General features: G+C 41.1%; 1 protein-coding gene across 2 annotated transcripts in view; it reads right to left on the bottom strand.

The window, feature by feature from the left end:
* Positions 1-22,148, bottom strand: part of INTU (inturned planar cell polarity protein) — a 1,478,455-nt gene that overhangs the window by 1,371,539 nt on the left and 84,768 nt on the right. For both annotated transcript variants that reach the window (XM_044061672.1, XM_044061671.1), the window contains exon 2: positions 9,818-10,425. In XM_044061672.1, coding sequence (XP_043917607.1) covers positions 9,818-10,425 — 608 coding nt within the window. The remainder of the gene's footprint in view (positions 1-9,817; positions 10,426-22,148) is intronic.

Genomic DNA, 22,148 nt, shown 5'->3' on the forward strand with positions numbered 1-22,148 from the left:
TCATTTGTCAGCAACCTATGGGAATTGGATCCGACCTCGGATCTGAGCCGGCTGTTTTCAACAGCCTTAGATCAGAGCTCCAAGCTCCTCCCCCTACCCATAATCCCCTGCCAACCCTGACTTGACCTCAGATCAAGTTTGCCCAACAGCAGAAACTGCTATAAGATTATTATTCTCAAGATAAAGTGGGTAAAACCCATAGACCTGAGTATGAAGACTTTCGCAAGTGAGGGGGCAGGAGGGAGGAACGGTTGCTGACAAATGAAGTTTACCTACTCAGATGGAACGTTATGGTGAGTACATAACTTCTTAATCTGAAGTAGTTAACTTCATTTGTGCAGCAACCTATGGGACAGAGTCCCCAGCTACCTGAATCTTGGGCGGTCTTCATGGAAGGATGTTCCAGAGCACTGCAGAGCCAAAGGATGCTCTCCCTCTGGAGATAATGTCCAATTTATAGTGATTGATAGAGGTATGAGATGAGGCCCAAGTGGCTGCCAAGCAAATATCATCCAAAGAAACTCTAGCTCTAAAAGCCGCAGAGGTAGACATAGATCGAGTAGAGTCAGCATGGACTCCTGAGGTGCGGGCCTGCCCAAACTTTCATATGCTAAAAGGATACACTGTGAAATCCATCTAGACAGTGTGACTTTAGACACAGATTTACCCAAGTTAAATTTGGCAAAGGAGATGAACAACTGGTCGGATTTCCTATGACCAGATGTCCTGTGGATGTAGAAGCGAAGTTGTCTATGCACATCCTATGAGTGTAATTTGTATTCCCCTTTGTTATGGTAATTAGGAAAAAATACCGGCAGGTTGATGGACTGGTTAATATTTGACTCAGAGGCAACCTTGGGAAGAAAAGAGGGATTGGTCCTGAGGTAAATTCTATCCTTGTGAAAGGTCAAGTATGGGGGTTTTACACAGAGGGCCTGTAGTTCAGAGACCCTTCGAGCCGAGGTGATAGCGACAAGAAAGGCTGTTTTCCATGACAAGAATTTAAGATCTACTGAAGCTGCAGGCTCAAACGGGGGAGCTGTCAAGGCCTGCAGCACCAGCGTTAAATCCCAAGGGGGGGACTACATTCTTCACTGGAGGTCTGAGCAGAAAGGTGCCCTTCAAAAAGGTCTTAAACAATTTCGTGGTGATCAAAGGGCCCAGTTCATTTCCCACGTGATAATGAGAGATAGCTGCTAGTTGAACTTTGACTGTGGAGGGGCTAGCCCCCTGATGAAACAGTCCTGACAGAAAGTCTAATACAGCGGGCAAAGGAGCTGTAAAAGGATCCAAATTTTTGTGTGCCGCCCAAATGGAGAAACGTTTCCATTTGCTGCTATAGATCTTTCTAGTAGAAGGCTTGTGCGCTGCTACTAGAATAGTTTTAACTGAGGAAGAGATACCAGGAGTCCTAGCTATGCGTGGAACTGGAGCAGCCAAGCTGTGAGCTTGAGGATGTCCAGGTTCGGGACTGGGAGATCTAGGGGGTGGGATATTACATCCGGACGGGGATCCAGAATCCAAGGAGGATTCACCAGATGAGACCAAAGGTAAGGGAACCAGGTTTGACGAGGCCAAAACGGGGCAATGAGGATAATCCTGCTCCCCAACCGACTGGCTTTCTGAAGAAACTTCAGCATCAGAGGAAGCGGAGGGTAAGCATAAAGAAGACCAGGAGGCCAAGCATGCACCAGAGCGTCTGTCAGGGGTTCCCCGGAGGGGGAAATGAGAGCGAAGTAGTAACATTTTGTGTTCGAGGGAGAGGCAAAGAGATCGCAACAGGGTTGATCCCATTTGTCAAAAATCCGATTAGCTACCTCGGTTTTCAGAGACCACTCGTATGGTAACAGGATGGTGCAACTTAGTTTGTCCGCTAGGATGTTGGACCGTCCCGGAATGTGCATTGCAATGAGAAAGCAGTTGGTGGAGATCGCCCATTCCCACACCCTCATGGCCTCTCGACAGAGTGGGTAAGACCTTGTTCCCCCCTGTTTGTTGATGTACCAGACAACAGACATATTGTCCGTCTGAATCGCAATCGTTCCTACAGGAAGAAGGTCCTGAAGTGCTTGCAACGCTAACAGCACTGCCCTCATCTCTAGGACGTTGATATGCAGTGAGGTCTCCGTGAGGTCCCATGTGCCTTGGACTGTCCTGCCCGAACAATGCCCCCCCACCAGAGGCGGGAGGCGTCCATGGTCACCGTGGCTAGTGGAGGAGTCATAGAAAAGGGGCGTCCTTGCTGGAGGTCCAGAGATTGGAGCCACCATAGGAGGGCCCTCTTGCAAGCCCTGCTGAGGGGAACAGGATGGCTCAGAGGGTAGTGAAGAAAGGATCACTGGACCTGAAGGGTCCATTGTAAGACCCTCATGTTCAAACGTGCCATTGGTAATAGGTTGATTGCTGCCGCCATTGAGCCAAGAGCCCTCAGGACCAATTTCGCCGGGGGAGCTGGAGATTGCAGAATGGCCTGCACATGTAGCCTCAGGGTTAGTAGCCAGTCTGTGGTCAAGAAAGCTAGGAGTTGGTTTGTGTCTAATCTGGCCCCTATGAAGTCTATGGTTTGAGTCGGAATAAGAGACAACGTCTCTATGTTGATAGTGATCCCCAGCCGGGGAGCTAGACGAAGAAAGTAGTTTCTGTTCTGCACAGAGTAGATGCCTTGTCGGGGCGGTCAGGAGACAGTCGTCCAGATACGGGAAGACCTGAATTCCCCGGAGCCTCAGGTGGGCCACTATCACTGCTAACACTTTGGTGAACACCCTGGGGGCTGTGGTGAGACCAAAGGGGAGGACCCTGAATTGGAAATGACTGGCTCCTAGCCGGAAGCGGAGGAACCTCCTGAATCACCTGTCCGTCAGACTGTGGTAGTATGCATCCTTGAGGTCTATAGAGCACATCCAATCATTCTCCCGCAAAAGGGGGAGAATGGATTGAAGAGTGACCATGCGGAACTTCTCTTTGGTTACTGACAGATTCAGGGAAGAGAGGTAGAGGATTGGTCTTAGGTCCCCCGTCTTTTTTGGCACCAAGAAGAACCTGGAGTAAAACCCGGACCCGCACTGGTCTGGGGGGGGATGTGTTGGATGGCTCTTTTTTCCAGCAAATGTTGGATTTCCATTGCTGCTGCCTCCCTCTGATCGGGTGGGACATCGGGGAGGTATCTGGGACTGCGTGGGTAACGAGAAAAGGGGATCTGATATCCTCTGGATATGATGCGAAGCACCCAGCGGTCTGTCGTGATGGACTCCCAAGCTGCTGGGTGCTTCGAGAAGCGCCCCCTGACTGCCTCCAGAGTGGAGCAGTCGGGCAAACCCTCAGGGGTGTTGCGTGGGTTGGTCCGAGAAGGGTTCTCTGGATCCAAAGTTCCGCGGGCACCCTCTGCCTCTAGGGCGGCATCCACCCTGCCCTCCTCTGCCGCGGAAGGGCTGGGAGTCCGGAGTGGGACGGGACTGTTGCGACTTCCGGAACCACATCTTCTTCTTCTGTCCCTTTTGGTTCTTAGAGAAGGACCTCTGGGGAGCAGAGAAGTGGACTCCGACGGCAGACAACGTCTTCCCTTCCTTTTCGCTCTGGACCAAGGTTTCTCGCACGTTTTTTTCCAAAGACGGCAGAACCATCAAAAGGGGTATTAGCGAAAGACGCCTTAAAGGGTTCCACGAAATCACAGTGCCAGAGCCAGGCCTGACGTCTCATGACAAGGCCCGCTCCGCTGGCTCTAGCGGCTCCTTCCGTGGTATGAGACAGTAGCCGCATAGAGGTGTTAGATATGGAACGTAGAGTGGCCATCCGGGTGGAGTGCAATTGTTTGTCATCTGCCGACATGGACTCTTGGGGTGGTGCAGCGTACTCTTTGATAAGATCCCGCTGCAGTCGGAGCACATGTGCCATGTAGTTCAGCGACCTCACAGAGAAGGTAGCCGAACTAAACACCCGCTTCCTTCCCTAGGCGGTCCATCGACCGAGACTCCTTGCTCGGGGGATGAACCAAGGGACTTTCCTGAGCAAGTTCCCTCTTGGTGGCCGCTGCCACCAATATGACATCTACAGGGGGACCCTTGTCAGAGGGTGGGCTAAGAATCTTGTCCGGGTGCTTGGGGACTGGCTCCACAGTGTCCGGCTCCTTCCACGCCCTGGTAGTAATCAAGTCTACCAGGGGGTCGGCCGGAGGGGACACCCAAGAGGTAGACAGGCCTGCTTCAAACGCTTCCAGGAACACGGATTTGTCCGAGGTAGGCTTTGGGGCAGACCACCCCCCACTTATTCTGAGCATCTCCATGATGTCACCAAATAAGACATCTTCGGGGGGTGATCTTAGGGAGCCTTCCCCTTCCTCCAAATCCGTGTCCTCAGTCAAGGACTCGGGGGAGTCCAGGTGCCTCCTCTTGCACCTTCACTTGTGAGGAACCTCCTCGGGGGGCTGTCCGAGGAGGTCTCACCAGCAACATCTTGTTCCAGCGGAACTACCTGGGACGTCAAAGCAGGCTGTCCCTGGGGCCGGGTGATGGAAGTCGGACCCAACAGAGAAGGAGTGCAGGGTGGAGCCGTGGCAAGGGCCGGGGGCCTGGAATCCCTCAACAGAGCCCTCTCCACCACGGCGAATGTCGAGGGAGAGCTGCTCTCTCTGGGATCCGAAAGCAGACCCTCGCTCGGATCCCAACGGACGGATCGGAGCCGGTGCCGAAGCAATCGAATCAGACGGACCAGCATGCGCCGACCTGGATGGAGCTGAAGATATACAGATACCACCAGATCTGAAGCTCAGCCCTCGGCTCCGAGAGCTCGGATCCGGAGAAAATGGACCAGACAGACTCAACGGAAGTGTCGGCGGCGAAGTACCCAGGACTACTGGCACCGACACAGCCCCGGCCTCCAAGGCTGCCCGGCTCCGAAGACTCCGAACCCGGGAAACGGGATGGAGAAGGAGCTATCGGAGCAAAGAAGGGGGTCGAGCTCCCCCCCCAGAGGGGGGGGGGCAGGAGCACTCCCATCTGCAGTTGGGCCTGGAGGAATCTTCTCATCATCCGGTCCAAATCTGCATCAGTGAGACTTCAGGTAGATCTTGACAAGGCCACAGAGGTGGGGCGGGAGTGTCGCCTCGATGACTTCGACGGAGATCAGGTCTCCTCCTCAGGACCCGGTGAAAGGCACGGAGACCGGATCCGAGAAGGAGACGACCCAGAAGTCCTGGAGGGAGAAGACCGCTTAGCCGGGGGGGCTGAAGCAGAGGCCTCGGCCCACCGCTTGTGGTGCTTCTCCTTCCTTTCTTTCCTAGCCTCCCTCTCCTCCGGGCCTAAGGCGGGAGGTTGAGTCCCGGCCAGGGGGAGGGAAGCAGGAGTGGCAGCCGCAGCGGGAGCCATGGGAGGACCAGAGGTAGAAGCCGAGTCCGGGGGCAGAAGACCCGCCAGAATCAGCTTAGACCTCCGGTCCTTGAGTGCCCTGGGGTTGAACGCTGCACAGATGGTACAACCAGAGGACAGGTGCTCAACCCCAAGGCACAACACACACAGAATGTGGCCATCCACTGGGGACAGCTTATGGCCACACTCGGTGCACTTAGAAAACACCAACTTTGGGGCCTCAGACATACTAGAAGGTAAAACCATACACACTAAGCCCCAAACACACACACACAACCCTGACGGAACCACGAAGGAAGGGGGAGGTTAGATATGGAACAAAATAAATTAAACTAAGAGAGTTCTAAGAGATAAAGGGACCTGAAAACACACTCACACCAAGAGTTAAAGAAAATGGTCAGAAAAGTAAAATTTTTCTCACAAAGTGGACGAAAAACGCCTGGAACTCGGGATCAAGCTGCTGAAGTAAACCGCGGCAAACTAGATCGGAGGTCAGTCAGGGTTGGCAGGGGATTATGGGTAGGGGAGGAGCTTGGAGCTCGGATCTAATGCTGTTGAAAACTGCTGGCTCGGATCCGAGGTCGGATCCAATTCCCATAGGTTGCTGCACAAATTAAGTTAACTACTTCAGATGAAAGGAATTTATTTATTTATTTTTTAACGAGGAGAAAAAAGATCAAAGAAAGAGATACAAACAACGGTATCAAGAATTACATAGAAAAGTGTATAAAGAAAAAAATTAGAGTATAAACAAAACCAACTATGGTTAGAAATAGTTGCGCATAGGTGTAATAAAAGGGAGGATTAACTATTAATAAAATTTGAAAAGAAAATATCAAAACACATCATCTGAAATGAATCACTCGAGCTGAAGAGGACCACGTCTAATCGCGAAAGTGGCAAATGAGATCCAGGGTATGTCAGGGGTTGGTGCATTATGGGTAAGGGAGGAGCTCAAGAGTTTTTTGGTAGCCACAAGCTAAAGTAACAGCAGAGTTGGATCTGAGGATTGGAGCTGAACCAACAGTTGAGGACAGAATGAAAATCGACATCAGATCATATATTAGCATGCACATGTGCAAAACAGATCTATAACCACCTGTAAAATGATGTTCTATAACAATATGAAAAAGTTATACATGAAAAAAAGTCTGCTGTGATGTAATTTATGCAGACTTGGCTCCAGCATTTGATAGAGTCATACACAAAACACTGATCAATAAATTATAACTAGGTACTGACGTTATATCTTGAGAAGATGGATAGATACATGACTTACAAACAGGACACTGCAATTATCATACAGCCTTACAAACAGGACATTGCAACTATCATACAGCGATTGCCCCGCTGTTCTAACATGAGAAAGTAGATCACAAAAAAATCACAAAAAGTGACAGGGCAAAAGAGATCCTTATCCTCACTAATCCAGTTCGTCATTTGCAACTATCATACAGCGATTGCCCCACTGTTGTAACATGAGAAAGTAGATCACAAAAAGTGACAGGGCAAAAGAGATCCTTATCCTCACTAGTCCAGTTCATCATCATTATGAAAGAAATTTCTGCTGGATTACTATTTCGCAAGAATCCCAGAAGCCAGTTAGAAGATATTTCAAAAGATTAAAACAGAAATTAAATGAAATAAAAATGCCTGCAGAAGAAAAAAAAAACTGTCAAATATTTCAAATAAAAATATGTACTCATTAATACAACAGATTTAAGAAATACATTTGCATACACAAAAGAATTTTGAGATGCCTGGAAAAAGAAGAAACTGAGGAAGTAAGAAAATATAAAGAACAAACCCAGAGATTTTTGAAAGGTATGAAAAAAAAGAAACATGGACATGGGAAAGAAAAATAAATCTAGTATAGTGCAATAATTATTCTAAGTAGAAAGTCAAAACGAATAAATGCAAAAAACTCCAAAGATATTTAAAGAGAAATACGGGCAAAGGCTCCCTGAAAGTGAACTCATAACACAAAAAACAAGGAAACAAAGGGGGAATGTAGAAAATAGGATTAGTAAGGTAAAGTTAAACAAATAGAAAATGAAGTTATGAATTATCTGTGAAGTGAAGAGTTTATCTGTGAAGTGAAGAGTTTAATGTAGAGAATCCACAAATTGATGGGTTTAGAGTAGAGAATCCAACAAAGGCAAAGTCACAGCATGATGGAATTATGGGTCCTCAGATTAAGGCGCAAGAGGAGGAGTAGGAGGCATCCCAACAAGATCTGCAACATGATGGTGCTCTGCAACATTCCACAGGAGACCAGTTGAAGTTGCATGGCAAGGAAAAGAGCAGCAGGAGCCAGTGGCATCTCTGACAAGAAATGTTGCAGAGTGATGGCCAAAGCTCCCATATGAAGCAGCAGCATATAATTTCCTGGAACCATCTGTATGTTACTCTCAATAAACACAGAACAAAGACAAAGCTCTCAATCCGGAAGATCTGCTTGATTTAAGAGAGAAAAACAGGCATATTAAGATAAATGAAAAAAACAGATCACAGAAAGTAATAAGACCCAAAATGTGAAGAGATAGGTAAAACAGATGAACACAGTAAGTTAAGACTATTAAGAGAAATTCATGTGATATAACTGAAATAAATAAAATATATATTACTGTGTAGCTAAACTAATAGTGGACATAGTGCTACCACAAAAAGTGTACAGTAACAAAGGAAAGGAAGGAAACAAGTAAAATGCCACTGTGGAAGTACTGAATATCATATCATATCACCAGAAATACTTAACATGGTAAAAGCAATGCACAGTATCAAAAGATTTAACTTGTACTACTGCTAATAATAAACTAAATATCAGCACAGGCAGAAACACCTAGAAGGCATGCATATAAATATAAAGGAAAAGTATAAAATAAGTAATTTACTGAAGACCCAAAACTATTCTATAGAGAACTGGGAAAGAAAGCTGAAAGGGGTTTATCCACTTTAACAGGTCACACATTGTGAAGGGTTAAAAAAGTATTTACCTTAAATAAATATTTACCTTTAATGGTAGGGTCCCCCCCGCCCCAAGACTTAAATATTTAAACTGGCTGGGAGTTAGAGGATAAACAAGTGCAGAGAGGGAAAGAAGTGGCTGCATTACTCAAAACATCAGTGTGCCTATAGGAACCCTATTTTGGAGCGAACAGCATTTACATACTGACATGTATGCAATTCAGTTCTACAGTGTTCTGGATAGGAAGGGAGAATCTACAAACATGGCAAAATATAAAATATCAGTGCAGTAAATTTACCAAACAGATTGCTTTAACCCTGCGTTAGTAGCATTACAATACAGCATTCAAGATTAGTAAGGGATGTTCTGCAAGGTGTACAGAAAGTTCATTGACTTTAAGAATACAAGTTATAGAGTGCTGCCCAATGGCTCCACTTGACAGCATTAGTACAAATGTACTATTACTGAATGCAGCAAGTCTAAATCATTGGAAAACCCTATTAACCATTCTTGATTCTGCAGTAGTTACACAATTTTATAGTTCATCACCAAGTGGTAGGGATTGATGACTAGAGTGCAGCCAGAAAGGCAAGATAGGTGGCAAGTACAGGAGTTTGCATTCAATAACAGTACAGGTAAAGTTATGTCAGTAAGCAGATATTGGGAGTTTTATGATGTGTGGTATGACCTGTAATTGGTATATCCGATTCTCCTTTCTGAAGATGTGCACAAATGTTAGGGACATGTTTAATATATTGTTCACCTATGTTTGTACGGTGTAATTTCCTTTATTCACCTACAATTGAGGACTAAACCTTACAGGGTATACCTTATTTTACTTTTTCTGAAAGTCTGGCTTCACTGGTAAGGACATACTGGACAAAATATTGCACAAGTGCAGTTTTAAACTGAAGATTAATAGGTTGTAAATTTGTTTATAACTTTTCAGATTTATTATACAATTGTGGACTGTCTGTAGAATCAATGCAAGTTAATGAGTTTATATATGGTACCATTGTTTAAAAATTATTTATTACATTGTCGAATCTAACAAATGAATTGTAAAGGAATGTTAAAAATGAGGATGAGGGCACATCAGTCACAATTATAGCTGTATTCTTGTAATTCTGTTTAACTTTCTACTTTAATGCAAAACTGGAATGCACACATTGGCATTCTTACCATACTATGAAGAGATACAAAATGGTGGCTTTAATAAAAGAATATAAAAGTGACCTTTTCAGTCTGAAGAAAAAAAAAATGGTAATTTATTTGCTGATGCACGTTTAAGTCACTGCCATTTTACCATACTATGAAGAGATACAAAATGGTGGCTTTAATAAATGAATATAAAAGTGACCTTTTCAGTATGAAGAAAAAAAAAATGGTAATTTATTTGCTGATGCACGTTTAAGTCACTGCAATTTTAAAGTGAAGGCACTTACTAGGTCATGAAAGCCAAAGGTACAAAAAAAACATGTTCACTTACCAATCAAGATCTTTCCACATCTGACTGCAGAACTGCCTGGAGTTAAACCATGGACCACAAGCCTAGCCCCTTTGGTAGCTTTAGAAAGCTCATGCTGATTTGCCGATTTGTTTGCCCCTTCAGAACTCCATAATGGCAGATAAACAATACCAACTACTGCCTTCAAGAGCCTGAACTGGTCCTCTGTACCAAGATTAGACGATTTTTGAGGATTCAAGTACAGCCAAACATCCTTGAACTTTTGCTGGACTGTAATTCCCCTTCTCGGATTAGGCTGATGCTTTAATATTGAAGCAGGTGCAGAAGACTGACTACCTGCATGGCCATTACAGTGGCTATTTCTCAAACTGTCATTATGCTTCCTGGAAATTCTTTTCTTTTTCAGAATCTTAGTAAGTCTCTTCACCCTTTGCTCATGCTTCCCCATCTCTCTGTGCCCAGCATTTGAAATTACCTCAGCTTCCTGGTCACTGAACCGGACATGATTCACCACAGGTACCTGAGGTACGTTGGATTGCATCAAGGCCTCTTCTTCCCCTTCACTCAGCTCCAGGTAGAAAAGCTCTCCATTTTTTTGTACATCATCCAGCCATTCTGGTTCAAAGTCACTGCAAGAAAGAAAAACAGACGTAAAGTACAAGATAACAACTCATTTCATAGTTTCATAGTATTTCTGCCCTATCTGCCCTGGGCATTTGGCCATAGCGTGATGTGATGTTTTTACCCTTTATGAAATGGTACAAAAATGTACAGATAAAAAATAGAAGACTGCTGTGTGCCTCTAGTAGTGGACACAGTGAAGGTCCCCCATATATAATAGAATTTTACTGTGCCTACTCTGTCTGCAGCAGTGACATGATGACCCCTATGTAAACTTACACGATCCCATCCACTCATCAAGATTTCTCTTGAAGAGATTCAGTGAGCTCAAAGCATGGCCCTCTCTGGAGTTTATGAATTATCCAGCATGAATCCCTATTCATCTTTGCGAGAGTTTAAGTCTTTAGCTCGGTTTGGTCTTTTGATGGATGGATTTTTGATGGGGAGGTGGTCCATCATCATGAGGATTGGACATGGCCCTTGTTTGTCAGCGAGAGATCCTCTGAGCAGAAGTGATATGCTACTGAAGAAGGCTGAAAAGTTCTTCTTTAGTCTGGCAGAAGACACATATGTTGAGACCCTTGATCCTTTTTGGTGAGGTACTTTTGTGGTCTCTCCAGCTGTTGCAGTGGCGTTGGGTGTTCAAATGAGAGGTCGCTGTCTACTTGGGTCCCAGGGTCTCGGCTGTTTTCTTGGGCACCTAGGTCTCGGATTACTTTTTCCTCACTCAGTGTCTGCTGTCTATTTTTCCAAAAGGGATAACTTGTTTTTTTTGGCATTTAGTTCATACATTTTGGACTTTAGTTTAAGGTCGTGACTACGTGCGTTTGTTGTCCTGCTTCTAGTGAGGATCTGCTGGGTGTATGTATTATGGCACCTATCGACTAAGGTACCTAGTTTGCAGTCATTCAGCTATTGTCCATGTTTGCTTCCCATGTTTGTTTAACAAATGAAGAATGCCGGGGTCCCAGGACAGGGCCCATCCTCGACACCACCTCACACTTGTGATTGGCTTTGAGTCTGACATTGCTCCAGCGATTTTAACGATGCCCTTATGTCTCTGTTTATGAGTTCCATAATGATTCTTTCCATAGCTTTGCAGACCAGGCTAGTCTAGCTTAATGGGCGGTAGTTTCCAGGGTCTTATCAAGTTAAAATCTGTGGGTTCAGTGTATTTTTTGTTGTTGTTTGTTGTTGTGAGGCATATCTGAGGGTTTTGAGACCCAGGTCTAACATATAACATAGCTGAAGAAGGGTTTGTGGTTATCTTTAGTGTCCTATTTTTTTTTTTCTCAAAGTTTTTATGTTTTATTTTTATGAGAGAACGAGGTTTTAATTAATGTTGGTCAGAGATGTCTCCCTTCATGGGATTTAGTTATACAATTTGTTTATGGCTGAGGTCCACCACCAGACAGGACGCTTTTGCATGGTGGAGAGAGGGACTTTTTGTTTTGGGATTGCATGATCCATGCATTCTTGGAGTATCCATAGAAAGCATTTGTGAAGGATTCGCATTGTGGGAGTCTTAAGAGTGAAGTCTGCTGCTTTTGACGTTTCACTGTGGTTTTTTTGTGCTGGGTGGAGGTGGGGATATGTATATCCAGGTGATTAGTTTGTGGTCAGATCTCTGGGTTTGTCTTTGAGCCTTAAAAAAAAGGCACTATGGGGGTGCAAAAGGCTTAGCCAATATCCCGGAAGCCCAGTGGTGACAGGTGTAAGGTGTAAGCTTGCAGAAGCAGCAGCAACTAACATATTATCCCAGGCAGACAGACATTGACACACAAGTCCTGAATGACACCAGTACAATTACAATTGTTAAAAGCTGATCATCTGTCTTTGTATTTTGGTCACTCACTCTTGGTGAGGGCAAGATGCTGCTCAGGGTCAGGTCATACCAGCCTGGGCTACAAGTATGTTTTGTTTTTGTTGTTGTGGTTTGTTTGTGTGGTGTTGTTGTTGTGTGTGGATGATTGCCATCTCCTCCTGTCTGGTCATGCCAGCCCTGGAGTTGGAGAGTCTCAGCCTCCAGTTTCCATATATAGTTTTGCATCTCTGCATCTCTCATGTGTTTTTGGGAGGGAGGAGAGGGTTGTCTGTGTACATGAGACAATTGTAGCATTGTCTCAAGATGCCCAGATTGGACCAGCTGAAACTGGAGACGACGCCAGTAATCTACCACGTAAGAAGAAGTATTGAGTAGTGCTTGAGTAGCTTATAATACAGTGAGTATTGAGGAGTATTGAAGGTAGAGAACTAAGGGAAAATTTTAAGAGAAAGTTTGAACTTGGGCGGGCGGAAAAAGTTAACCTTGTTAAACTTTAATCGTGGCTGCGCTATGCCGACGACCCAGCATAAAGCCATGCCGCGCAGGATTGCGGATTTTAAACAGTGAACTACAAAGGAATGTGCATGGTTCCACACACACTACTGGCTTCTTGGTTACAGGTCACTTCCACAAGGAGGAGGCTGAGGTCTCTTCCCCTCCCCCACTGCTCAAGGACAAAGAAACCCACCTCCCATAAAAAGTAAAAATTCCTCTAAATAAGTAAACCACAACAGCCAACATAATTCACATGCCTGCCTGTGAACTCTAAACTAGTCAAACTGGCGGAAAACAAGGAAGGATTTTTGTTTTTGGTTTTAATAATTTTTGAAAGAAAGAGACAGTGATAAATTAGACAGTTACAGCTAGCACACTTTAGGCCAGCCTCCCTGGTCATTAAAAACAAAAAAACAAAGCAAAAATTGATCAAATTAGATCACTGATAACTTTACTTTACAGATTTTTTAAAAAAAAAAGCAATCAGTCAAAAAAAAGTTTTCAACAGTAGTTCAAAGTTCTACAGAAGCCGTTTTTTCCAGTGGAAAAAAAGCAAAGATACTTAAATCCAGAAGGTAGTGGTCTTAGGCTTCAAATTAAGATCTCACCAAAGATGCTCTAGTCAAAGTTATATCACACAGATTTGCAAACCCTAAGATCAGACAAAATGAAACATTTTCTCCAGACAGTGAAATTACTTTTTTCCACCATCTGGACATTCAGATATTTCTGAACAAGGACCCAAAACTTCTGGATCAGAGAAAGAATATAAACTCCAGTAAATCCAACTTTTTTTTTTCCATTTCTACAAGAGATGGACATTTGCTCCTCTGGAAAAAACATAATTCCTATGCTTATTTGTACAAACTGCATACAAATTAAACACAACTGCCCTGTTTTCCCTTGATACATACATTTTTTACATAAAAAGTAGCACTAAAACTGCAAGAGGAAATATCCAAGTCTGAAAACCAAAATCATTTAGTGCATCTGAAAACATGAAAATGACAGCATGTAAGAAAGCAATATGAATTACCAATTAGAACATAATCCTAAAAAACAGGAATCTATCAATCTTTCAGATAGATGATAAACAAGCTACCTGATAACAGTTTATTTTTCTAATAAATATTTTGCAACTTGGAAGCATCCCTTTAACATATAAATCCATACATAATGTAAACTCATTTAAAATGCAACTAAAGCTTCATCAGGTTAATGGATCTGCTGCTGTACATCTCCAGGCTAAATGCCACTGTTATTTTCAGCTTGCAATATCATCAAACCATTTATCTTCATTAAGAATCCTATGCCCCACAACCAATCTTCACCAATACATGAATAATGTTAGCATTTCTGAGCCATGTACATAGGTTTGTGATTATTCTCACCACTCACCTCTGTACTTCTAATCCATTTATCCATCCACAATCCCTTTCACCCATTTTTGCACATGGTGTCGAGGTGTCAATTCAACAATGACAATCACCTAGAGCCAAGGCTTAAACCACCAGGTGGCTAGCCCCACCGTGGCTCTGTACTTCTGATAGAATTCAGATAAGAGCCATATACATTTGTCTCTGAACCTGATTAACACCCGACCTCTTAATTACAATACAAGATTTGTTTCTGCCCTGCTAAGTTCCTTTCCTCACTTCCATTTCTCTGAAGCCATTAATACATCTATCTCTTCAAATGCTTAATGTGCAAATTCTACTAAAGGCATGCATAACTTTTATACCGCAATAGCTGCCTTTATTTCAAATGAATGCAATCTAGTTAGCAAATGTAGGTGTAATTTTTAGTGTGCATTTCTTAAACGCTAAATGTGTGTGTAATATGTTCACAGGCAAGTACAAGGCCAGCTGCCCTTGTGGGTCATTTTAAGCCTAGCCAATTTGCCTTTTTGTGCTCAAAATAACCTATTCCATATGGTTATAGACTGGCCTTACCAGGATTGCAAAAAAAAAAAAAAAAAGGTCTTTAATGCGGAATGTCAGGCAATCCTCGCATTAAACAGAAGTAACACCATTTTGTGATTTTTGATTGGCTAGCCAAAAGCAAACCTCTACAGTAAAACGAGGCAAACAACGCCAACAAAACTTTAAGGTGTTTATTAAGACAAGACAAAGCTTTCAGGTTAAACAAAATCCTTCTTCAGTCTTTAAAAATCCAAGCACACATTCACCATATTTAAATAATAACAGCCCATTATCAACAATTAATTAAGCAATCAACCAATTACTATTTAAAAGGTACATCACTTTTTCTAAAAATTCTGTAATCATTATAACTGCATAACCCTACATAAATAAATGTCATATTTGTATCTACATACATCAAAGAACTGCATAATTAAGATATATATATATATATATATATATATATATATATATATATATATCCGATACAGTGAAATAACACCATAACACCGACACACTACGTAAACAACACAGTACACTACAACACATATCCACGACACTATATATATCATATATATATACATCCCTGAGTATTGCACACTTACCTGTCCACTCCTAAATCCCTCACTATATACTTCCGCGCGCATACACATCCCCTTGTCGGTCTTCCGTCTGTCGGGATGTGTGTCAACTGCGTTGTTGGTATATATCGGTTATTTATATATATATCGGCATTTCGGTCATATATATATAGACCCATATATATATATATATATATATCTTTTAAAATCTTAAAAGGAACTGTGTGTAATATAAACATATTCCTAGGGATGCCACTCTATATAAAAGTGTCACTCTGTATGAAAAGAAAATTTAGGGTCAATAAAGCCACATTATTTCAAACATATTTGTTTGTATCTTAAAATTGGCTTTCAAGAGACCATCTGATTAAGACTCGATGGAGCACCGGCATGAAGCTGTATTATCCATTCATATTCCTTAATATCTAGTTTATTATTAAAATATCCTCCTCTTAGGTTTTTTTTCCAGTCTTAATTTAAAACGCATATTTAAATGGAATGATATTTCAGCAGATAATGTGCTCAAACACTTCAGTTTATTCATTCCAAACAGCCTTATTCATTCCGAACAGCCACCCAGTGGTTTCTGCCTTTAAACATATGTGAGAAGCAAAGAGAATTGTTTGATAAATGTTGTTTTAAGAAATTATATAATTTAAGCACTCAGGAAAATGCCTCCTTAAAGTAGTTACAAATGCATAAAGATATTATTATAAAGGAGGCTGATACGGGAGGCGCTATCATAATCATGGACACAACGATGTACTTTGACAACATGGAAGCATATTTAGCTGATGAAATGTGAATACAAGTGATGTTAATAAATGCATCAATTATATACATATATTTTTGATTTACAATTGATGAATATTAATCTAGAATTATTCCAATATTTTATGGTAACATATCCTAGGATACCTATCTTGTATGGCTTACCTAAAAGTTCACAAAAGTTTGGACCCCCATGAGACCAATTGTCTCTGGGAGGGGTTGGATAACTGAACCGATATCCATGGAGTGCAATAAGTAAAAGTTTAGTTATATACAGGATACAGCTGATTTCTTGAAGAACTTGTTTGATTTGTAACTGTATACCAATCTACACAGTATTGTTGTAACTTTTGATATTCAATCACTTTTCACAGTCATACCTACAAGTTATGGTACAGATGCAATTAGAGAACTACGATCAGAAACTAATCAACAAGCTGGAAGATTTAATGCTACCCTATGTGAATTATTACAAATAGCACTGGACAATAACTATTTTATTTTTAATGGCAAAATATTCCATCAGATTTCCGGTGTCGCAATGGGTACCCCCATTGCCAACACATATGCAAACTTAACACTTAATAAATGGGAATCTGAATTTATCATGGACCTCAGCAATTTTATGAAAAAATCAGTTACAAACAATTTGTAGACTACCTGTTTTTTATATGGCATGGTAATAAAAATGAACTTGATTTATTTGTAGAATATCTAAACCATACTACTGAATTTTTATGTTTTACTATGAATTGTTCAGAAACTAGCATAAACTTTCTAGATGTAACCATTACATTTGACGGGAAAGACATGCAAACAACTGTATATAAGAAACCTACATATAGAAATAAGTTTCTCCATCAAAAAAGTATGCATGCACCCCATGTTTTTAGAAGTATAACTAAAGCACACTTTATCAGAACTAGCAGATTAAATACCTCTCTAGCTGATTGTGAACAACAAATGTTTGAACTTCAATAAAAATGTATTAAAAGAGAATATAAAAAATGAAGATATGGATGCAGAAATTAAACAGGTTATTGATTCAAAAGAAGGAAAACTAAACCCTATTTTAATACACCTTATGTAGAAACAGCTAATATGCCTGATACACCAAATTCACATCTAGTAAGTTTTATAACACCAAATTCACATCTAGTAAGTTTTATAACTAGTTTTAGCAGGGCTACTTTTGAGATAAAAACATTACCTGAATTATGTCCCTTAATTGGTATGATACCTAGATATGCATATAGGAATTGTCAAAGTATCGAACAAAAACGATGTTATAAGGACATGAATACAATACTAGGCAGACCGATACTGAACAAAATAGGCACTATACCATGTTAAAATTGCTGTTGTTTTGAAGTTATGTGAATAATATTTTTATACATCCATCTACAAAAAAGAACCATGTATTTAAGAGCTCATACAACCAATATAGTTTATTTAGCCACATGTATTCTATGTCCAGCATTTTGGGGTGGCTGCGGTTAGCTTTGCCACCTCACAACAAGAGGTTCTCCGGTTCGATCCTCGGCTGACCTTCTGTACGGAGTCTGTGTCTGTGGTCGCGTGGGTTTCCTCCCACATTCCAAAGACATGCTGTAGGTGGATTGGACACTCTAAATTGGCCCTAGGTGTGAGTGCGTGCATGTGTGTGTGTGTGCCTTCTATTGAAGTTGCCCGGCGGCTGGCAACTTCACACCGTAAAACATAGCTCTCAACCTTCCATCTCCAAAATGAGGAGCACTCGCCTTCATAATTTGGAACAAATGGGCAAAATGTGGAACATGTACTAACGGCTTACTAACAATTTCAACTAGGAAGGTCATAGGATGGTTAAAATATGCTGGTTTTACTTATAAAGAAGAAGATCCTTTAATGAATTAATATGATTAATTTATATCTATCATGGATTTCACTTAAAAAAAATTCCTAACACTGAATGTGTGACAGACTCTTTCAATGTGGAACATGAACTTTTTAATACCCCAAATGAGGTACAGTCCTCGTAATGAGGTACACTTGAGAGGTATGCCATAAAACTCCACTGCCAATAATGAGCAGACAGGTGATCCGCTGTGGTGACTCCAAACCGGGAAAAGTCGAAAGAAGAAGAAGAAGATTCTATGTCCAGCATTTTATGTTGGAAAGTCAGTAAGAAAGCTCAAGGAGAGACCAATAGAGCATCATTCTGACATTAGGAGAAATATAGAAACTAATTTGCTAGCTAAACATGTAAACGAATATGGTTGTGGACACAGAATTTTATGTCAGGTTATAGAGAAACTGAGAAAAGACCCAAGAGGAGATTTTAATAATAAACTAATATGAGTGGATAAACACGTCTTAATGCCGATGCTCCACCATGTCATAATCAGATGGTCTCTATAAAGCCAATTTTAAGATATAAACAAATATGTTTGAAAGAATATGTGGCTTTATTGACCCTAAATTTTCTTTTCATACAGAGTGACTTTTTTTATATAGAGCAACATCCCTAGGGATAGGTTTATATTACACAAAGTTCCTTTTAAGATTTTAAAAAATATATATATATATATATATATATATATATACACATCTTTTAATTATGCAGTTCTTTGATGTATGTAGATAAGAAATTACATTTATTTATGTAGGGTTATGCAGTTATAATGATGTTCAAAGAATTTTTTGAAAAAGTGATGTACCTTTTAAATAGTAATTGGTTGATTGCTTAATTGTTGATAATGGGCTGTGTTATTATATAAATATAGTGAATGTGTGTTCAGATTTTTAAAACACTGAAGAAGGGTTTTGTTTAACCTGAAAGCTTAGTCTTTTCTTAATAAACACCTTAAAGTTTTTTGGCGTTGTTTGGCTCATTTTACTGTACAGCAATGCGGAACATCAGGCAGTTCCGCATTAAACAGAAGTGGCTCTGCTTTGTGACTTTTTGATTGGCTCGTATACTGGCATATGGGCCAATCAAAAAAACAAACAAAGCAGAGGTTGTTTCACCAGGATTTTAACCAGCAGTGCGGGACTTGGGATTGGGCTGCTGATCCCAGGACAGTCCTGCTCAAATCAGGACATCTGGCAACCCTGGGCCTTACCCACCTCATGGTTGATAATTACATATTTACCCAAATGAAAATAACTGGGATCATACCATAGATAATTCGAGGAGGCCCATGCACTGGATAAAGCATCTGTCCATTAGTAGTACAAGGGGCCGTCCTGGGATAAAATTTCTGTTTCCCATCGATCTAAGTTGCTCTTGAATACGGATAGGGATGAACTTTATTTTATATGGATAGGAAATCTATTCCACAGTGACTTTTCTCCTCAGATTTCCACTGAAGACAGATTTTTGACTAAACCTAGTTGGACAAACCTAGTAAGCAAAATAAAATAGAAAAAAATAAATAAATAAAACTATTTATTTACTGAATAAATGGGCCAATTCAGACAGGTTAACACAAGGGGCAAGCCTAGTGTACACCTTATGGTAACGGATTACAATTCACAAACAGGCTAACACAGTGCTGTAACACAGACTGGTGTGCAGTACCGCAGAGTCTCGTCTAGGCAGCCTACCCTACTGCAAATGCTAATGTGGCATTACAAGGGAGTGGCTTATGCTAATTAGCCATGTGCTCCCCCTCCCAAAAAGTTTGCTATAATGCATTTATGCAGATGAGCTAGTGTAAATTGAGGTATTAATGAACACAGCTAAAAGTTTGCATTCACCCATTGCTTCCAATGTATAAAATCATGTTAGAGTTAAGTGCCGGTGAATTTAGCAGACAGACAGTATGTAGCTCCAGGTGTGAATGTAAGCAGAGGGATGAGTGGCCCAAGGTGCTCACATGTAGGTATGTGCCTAGCCGAGTTGTCTCAGTAGATGGATTAGTTGGGAGACAGGTATGGATGCGGGTCAATGGGCGAGTACATCCATGAGTGCAATCGAGTGAGTGTGTGATGTGTAGGTGTATATTCACAATAACCTGTCACACCTCACACTTCCCCAGACTAACAAGCACATCCTGCAACATTGGATGTTGGAAACACATGAAACCAGGACACACATTACAACTGTGCCATAAAGTCACTTAAAAAAGTAGCAGAACAATGTTTTGCAGAAAGAAAGATATGGGGAGAACATTGCATACCAAGGGATGCACTTTATATCATGTTGTAAAGACACACATATTCAACCACCACCACTAGACACCAGGGATATTCTTTGAAAAAAAAAATTGAAGTAAAGGGGTGGGAGGCTTTCAAACCCTTGCTCTCTTGGCACAAAAAGCAACTTGTTGAGCAGAAGCCTTTATACTTTAATCTAACTGAGAAACTATGGTAACAGGGTGTTTTTTTTTTTACTTAATAAAGTATAAAACTTAGTTGGCATTATTCACTAATTGCACTGGTCTAGGAGTTACAAGAGACAGAGCATGTATAAGAGGCAACAAAATGAACATCTTGTAAAATTAGGGACAATTGAGATGTGTGAAGGTGTGTACATGGGATGACACCAGCTATTTCTTTATTACTTGGACTTGCTGAAAAAAGTTTATACAGCAACAGGTATGGCATCACAATGTACTTCATGAACAAGAAAAAGAAAGAAATTCTAATGTCCGGCATTACTGACTGAATGAATGTAAGTATCCATGATTTACAAGGAAGGAGACAAAATTTAGAAGATTCTCGGTATACAGAATGTCCTTGATGTGGCAAGTAAGGTATATGCTGGTTGTGTATGTTAGTGTTGTATTTTTGAGTGTGTGTAGGAGAGTGAATAGGGGAGGGGTGCCTGTACCAACGTACTGCACAGGATGCCAGCGTTGACTTCCAACAAGAAAGTCCAGATTTGCACTCGTGGTAGTTATGGGTAATTCAGAAAATGAAAATTAGCCAATAGTGAGATCTTTCCTCAATGTGGCTAACGTCTCTGAAAATGTGCTTCAACAAAGTATTAGTTTAAGGGTGTGCACACTTATGCAACCAGCTTTTTGTAAGTTCTATTATTTTTTATATTTTTCACCTACTTGCATGTTTTTTCAACTGAATTGTACAGGTTATAGGTCACATTAAAGGTGGGAAACATTTTGAAATTATTTATTGTGGTCTATTTTAACAGGGGTGTGTACACTTTTTATATCCACTGTACATTTGTACTGGGAAATCATTAGAGAGAGACATTAAAAGTAATGATACACATTGCAGTTTCTGACTTCACAACCTTCACAAAATCATTCACAATAAAGTGGGAAATTTTGATGCTATCAACTGTCTAACTTTCCAAGGCCAATACAAGTTAAAGGTAAAATTACCACTTCAACACCACAAATGTAGATGCACTAAGTCAGCTATACACCCTGAGCATCAGACACAAAGCTTATGTATCCCTGAATCGAAAAGGCAGAAAACAGGGATAATGGCACAAGTTCAAGTATTATAATTATGATTATGGATAAAGGTAAATATATGGGTTCAGTATTATCTTTGCTTGGGGACAGTGTGGCATTTAAACAGGTGTCACTATTATTCCCAAAATACATAAATCTAAAGATAACCCCGATGAGACCTATTGTCTCTGGCAAACCAATTTCTCTGTATTTACAGAGGCAGCTACAGCCATTGCTAGATGCTTGTAAGACAGTGCTTAAAGACACTATTGATTTCCTTGTTAAACTTAAATATTGGTACATGGATATGAAGCGGCTAAATAAAAGCTGTGATGAGATATATATGGTGGTTTTGGACATTACATCGTTATTTACTGTAATTCCCATTGAATATGGTTTAGACTCCATAAAGAACTTTTTAACGCATTGTTCTAAGTTTTCTGTCAGGCATATAGAGAATATTTGTATGCTGTTAGATCTGACATTGAAAAACAATGTATTTTTATTTGATAAAGATTACTACTTACAGCAAACAGGGCCAATCTAGTTCTGTATCAGTGGGAGAAGCATTATGTGTTTAATGGAGTGAAGTATTTGAATGATAACCTTATTTTCTACCAAAGGTTTGTAGAGGATTGTTTTCTTTTATGGAAGGGTACACTAGATGAGCTCATGGATTATATTTCACACTTGAATAGTACAACTTCTTTCTTGAAATTTAAGGCTGAGTTT

Source organism: Protopterus annectens, chromosome 2.part0 (assembly GCF_019279795.1).
Source record: "Protopterus annectens isolate FY-2018-M chromosome 2.part0, PAN1.0, whole genome shotgun sequence".
NCBI classification, from domain to species: Eukaryota; Metazoa; Chordata; order Ceratodontiformes; family Protopteridae; genus Protopterus; species Protopterus annectens.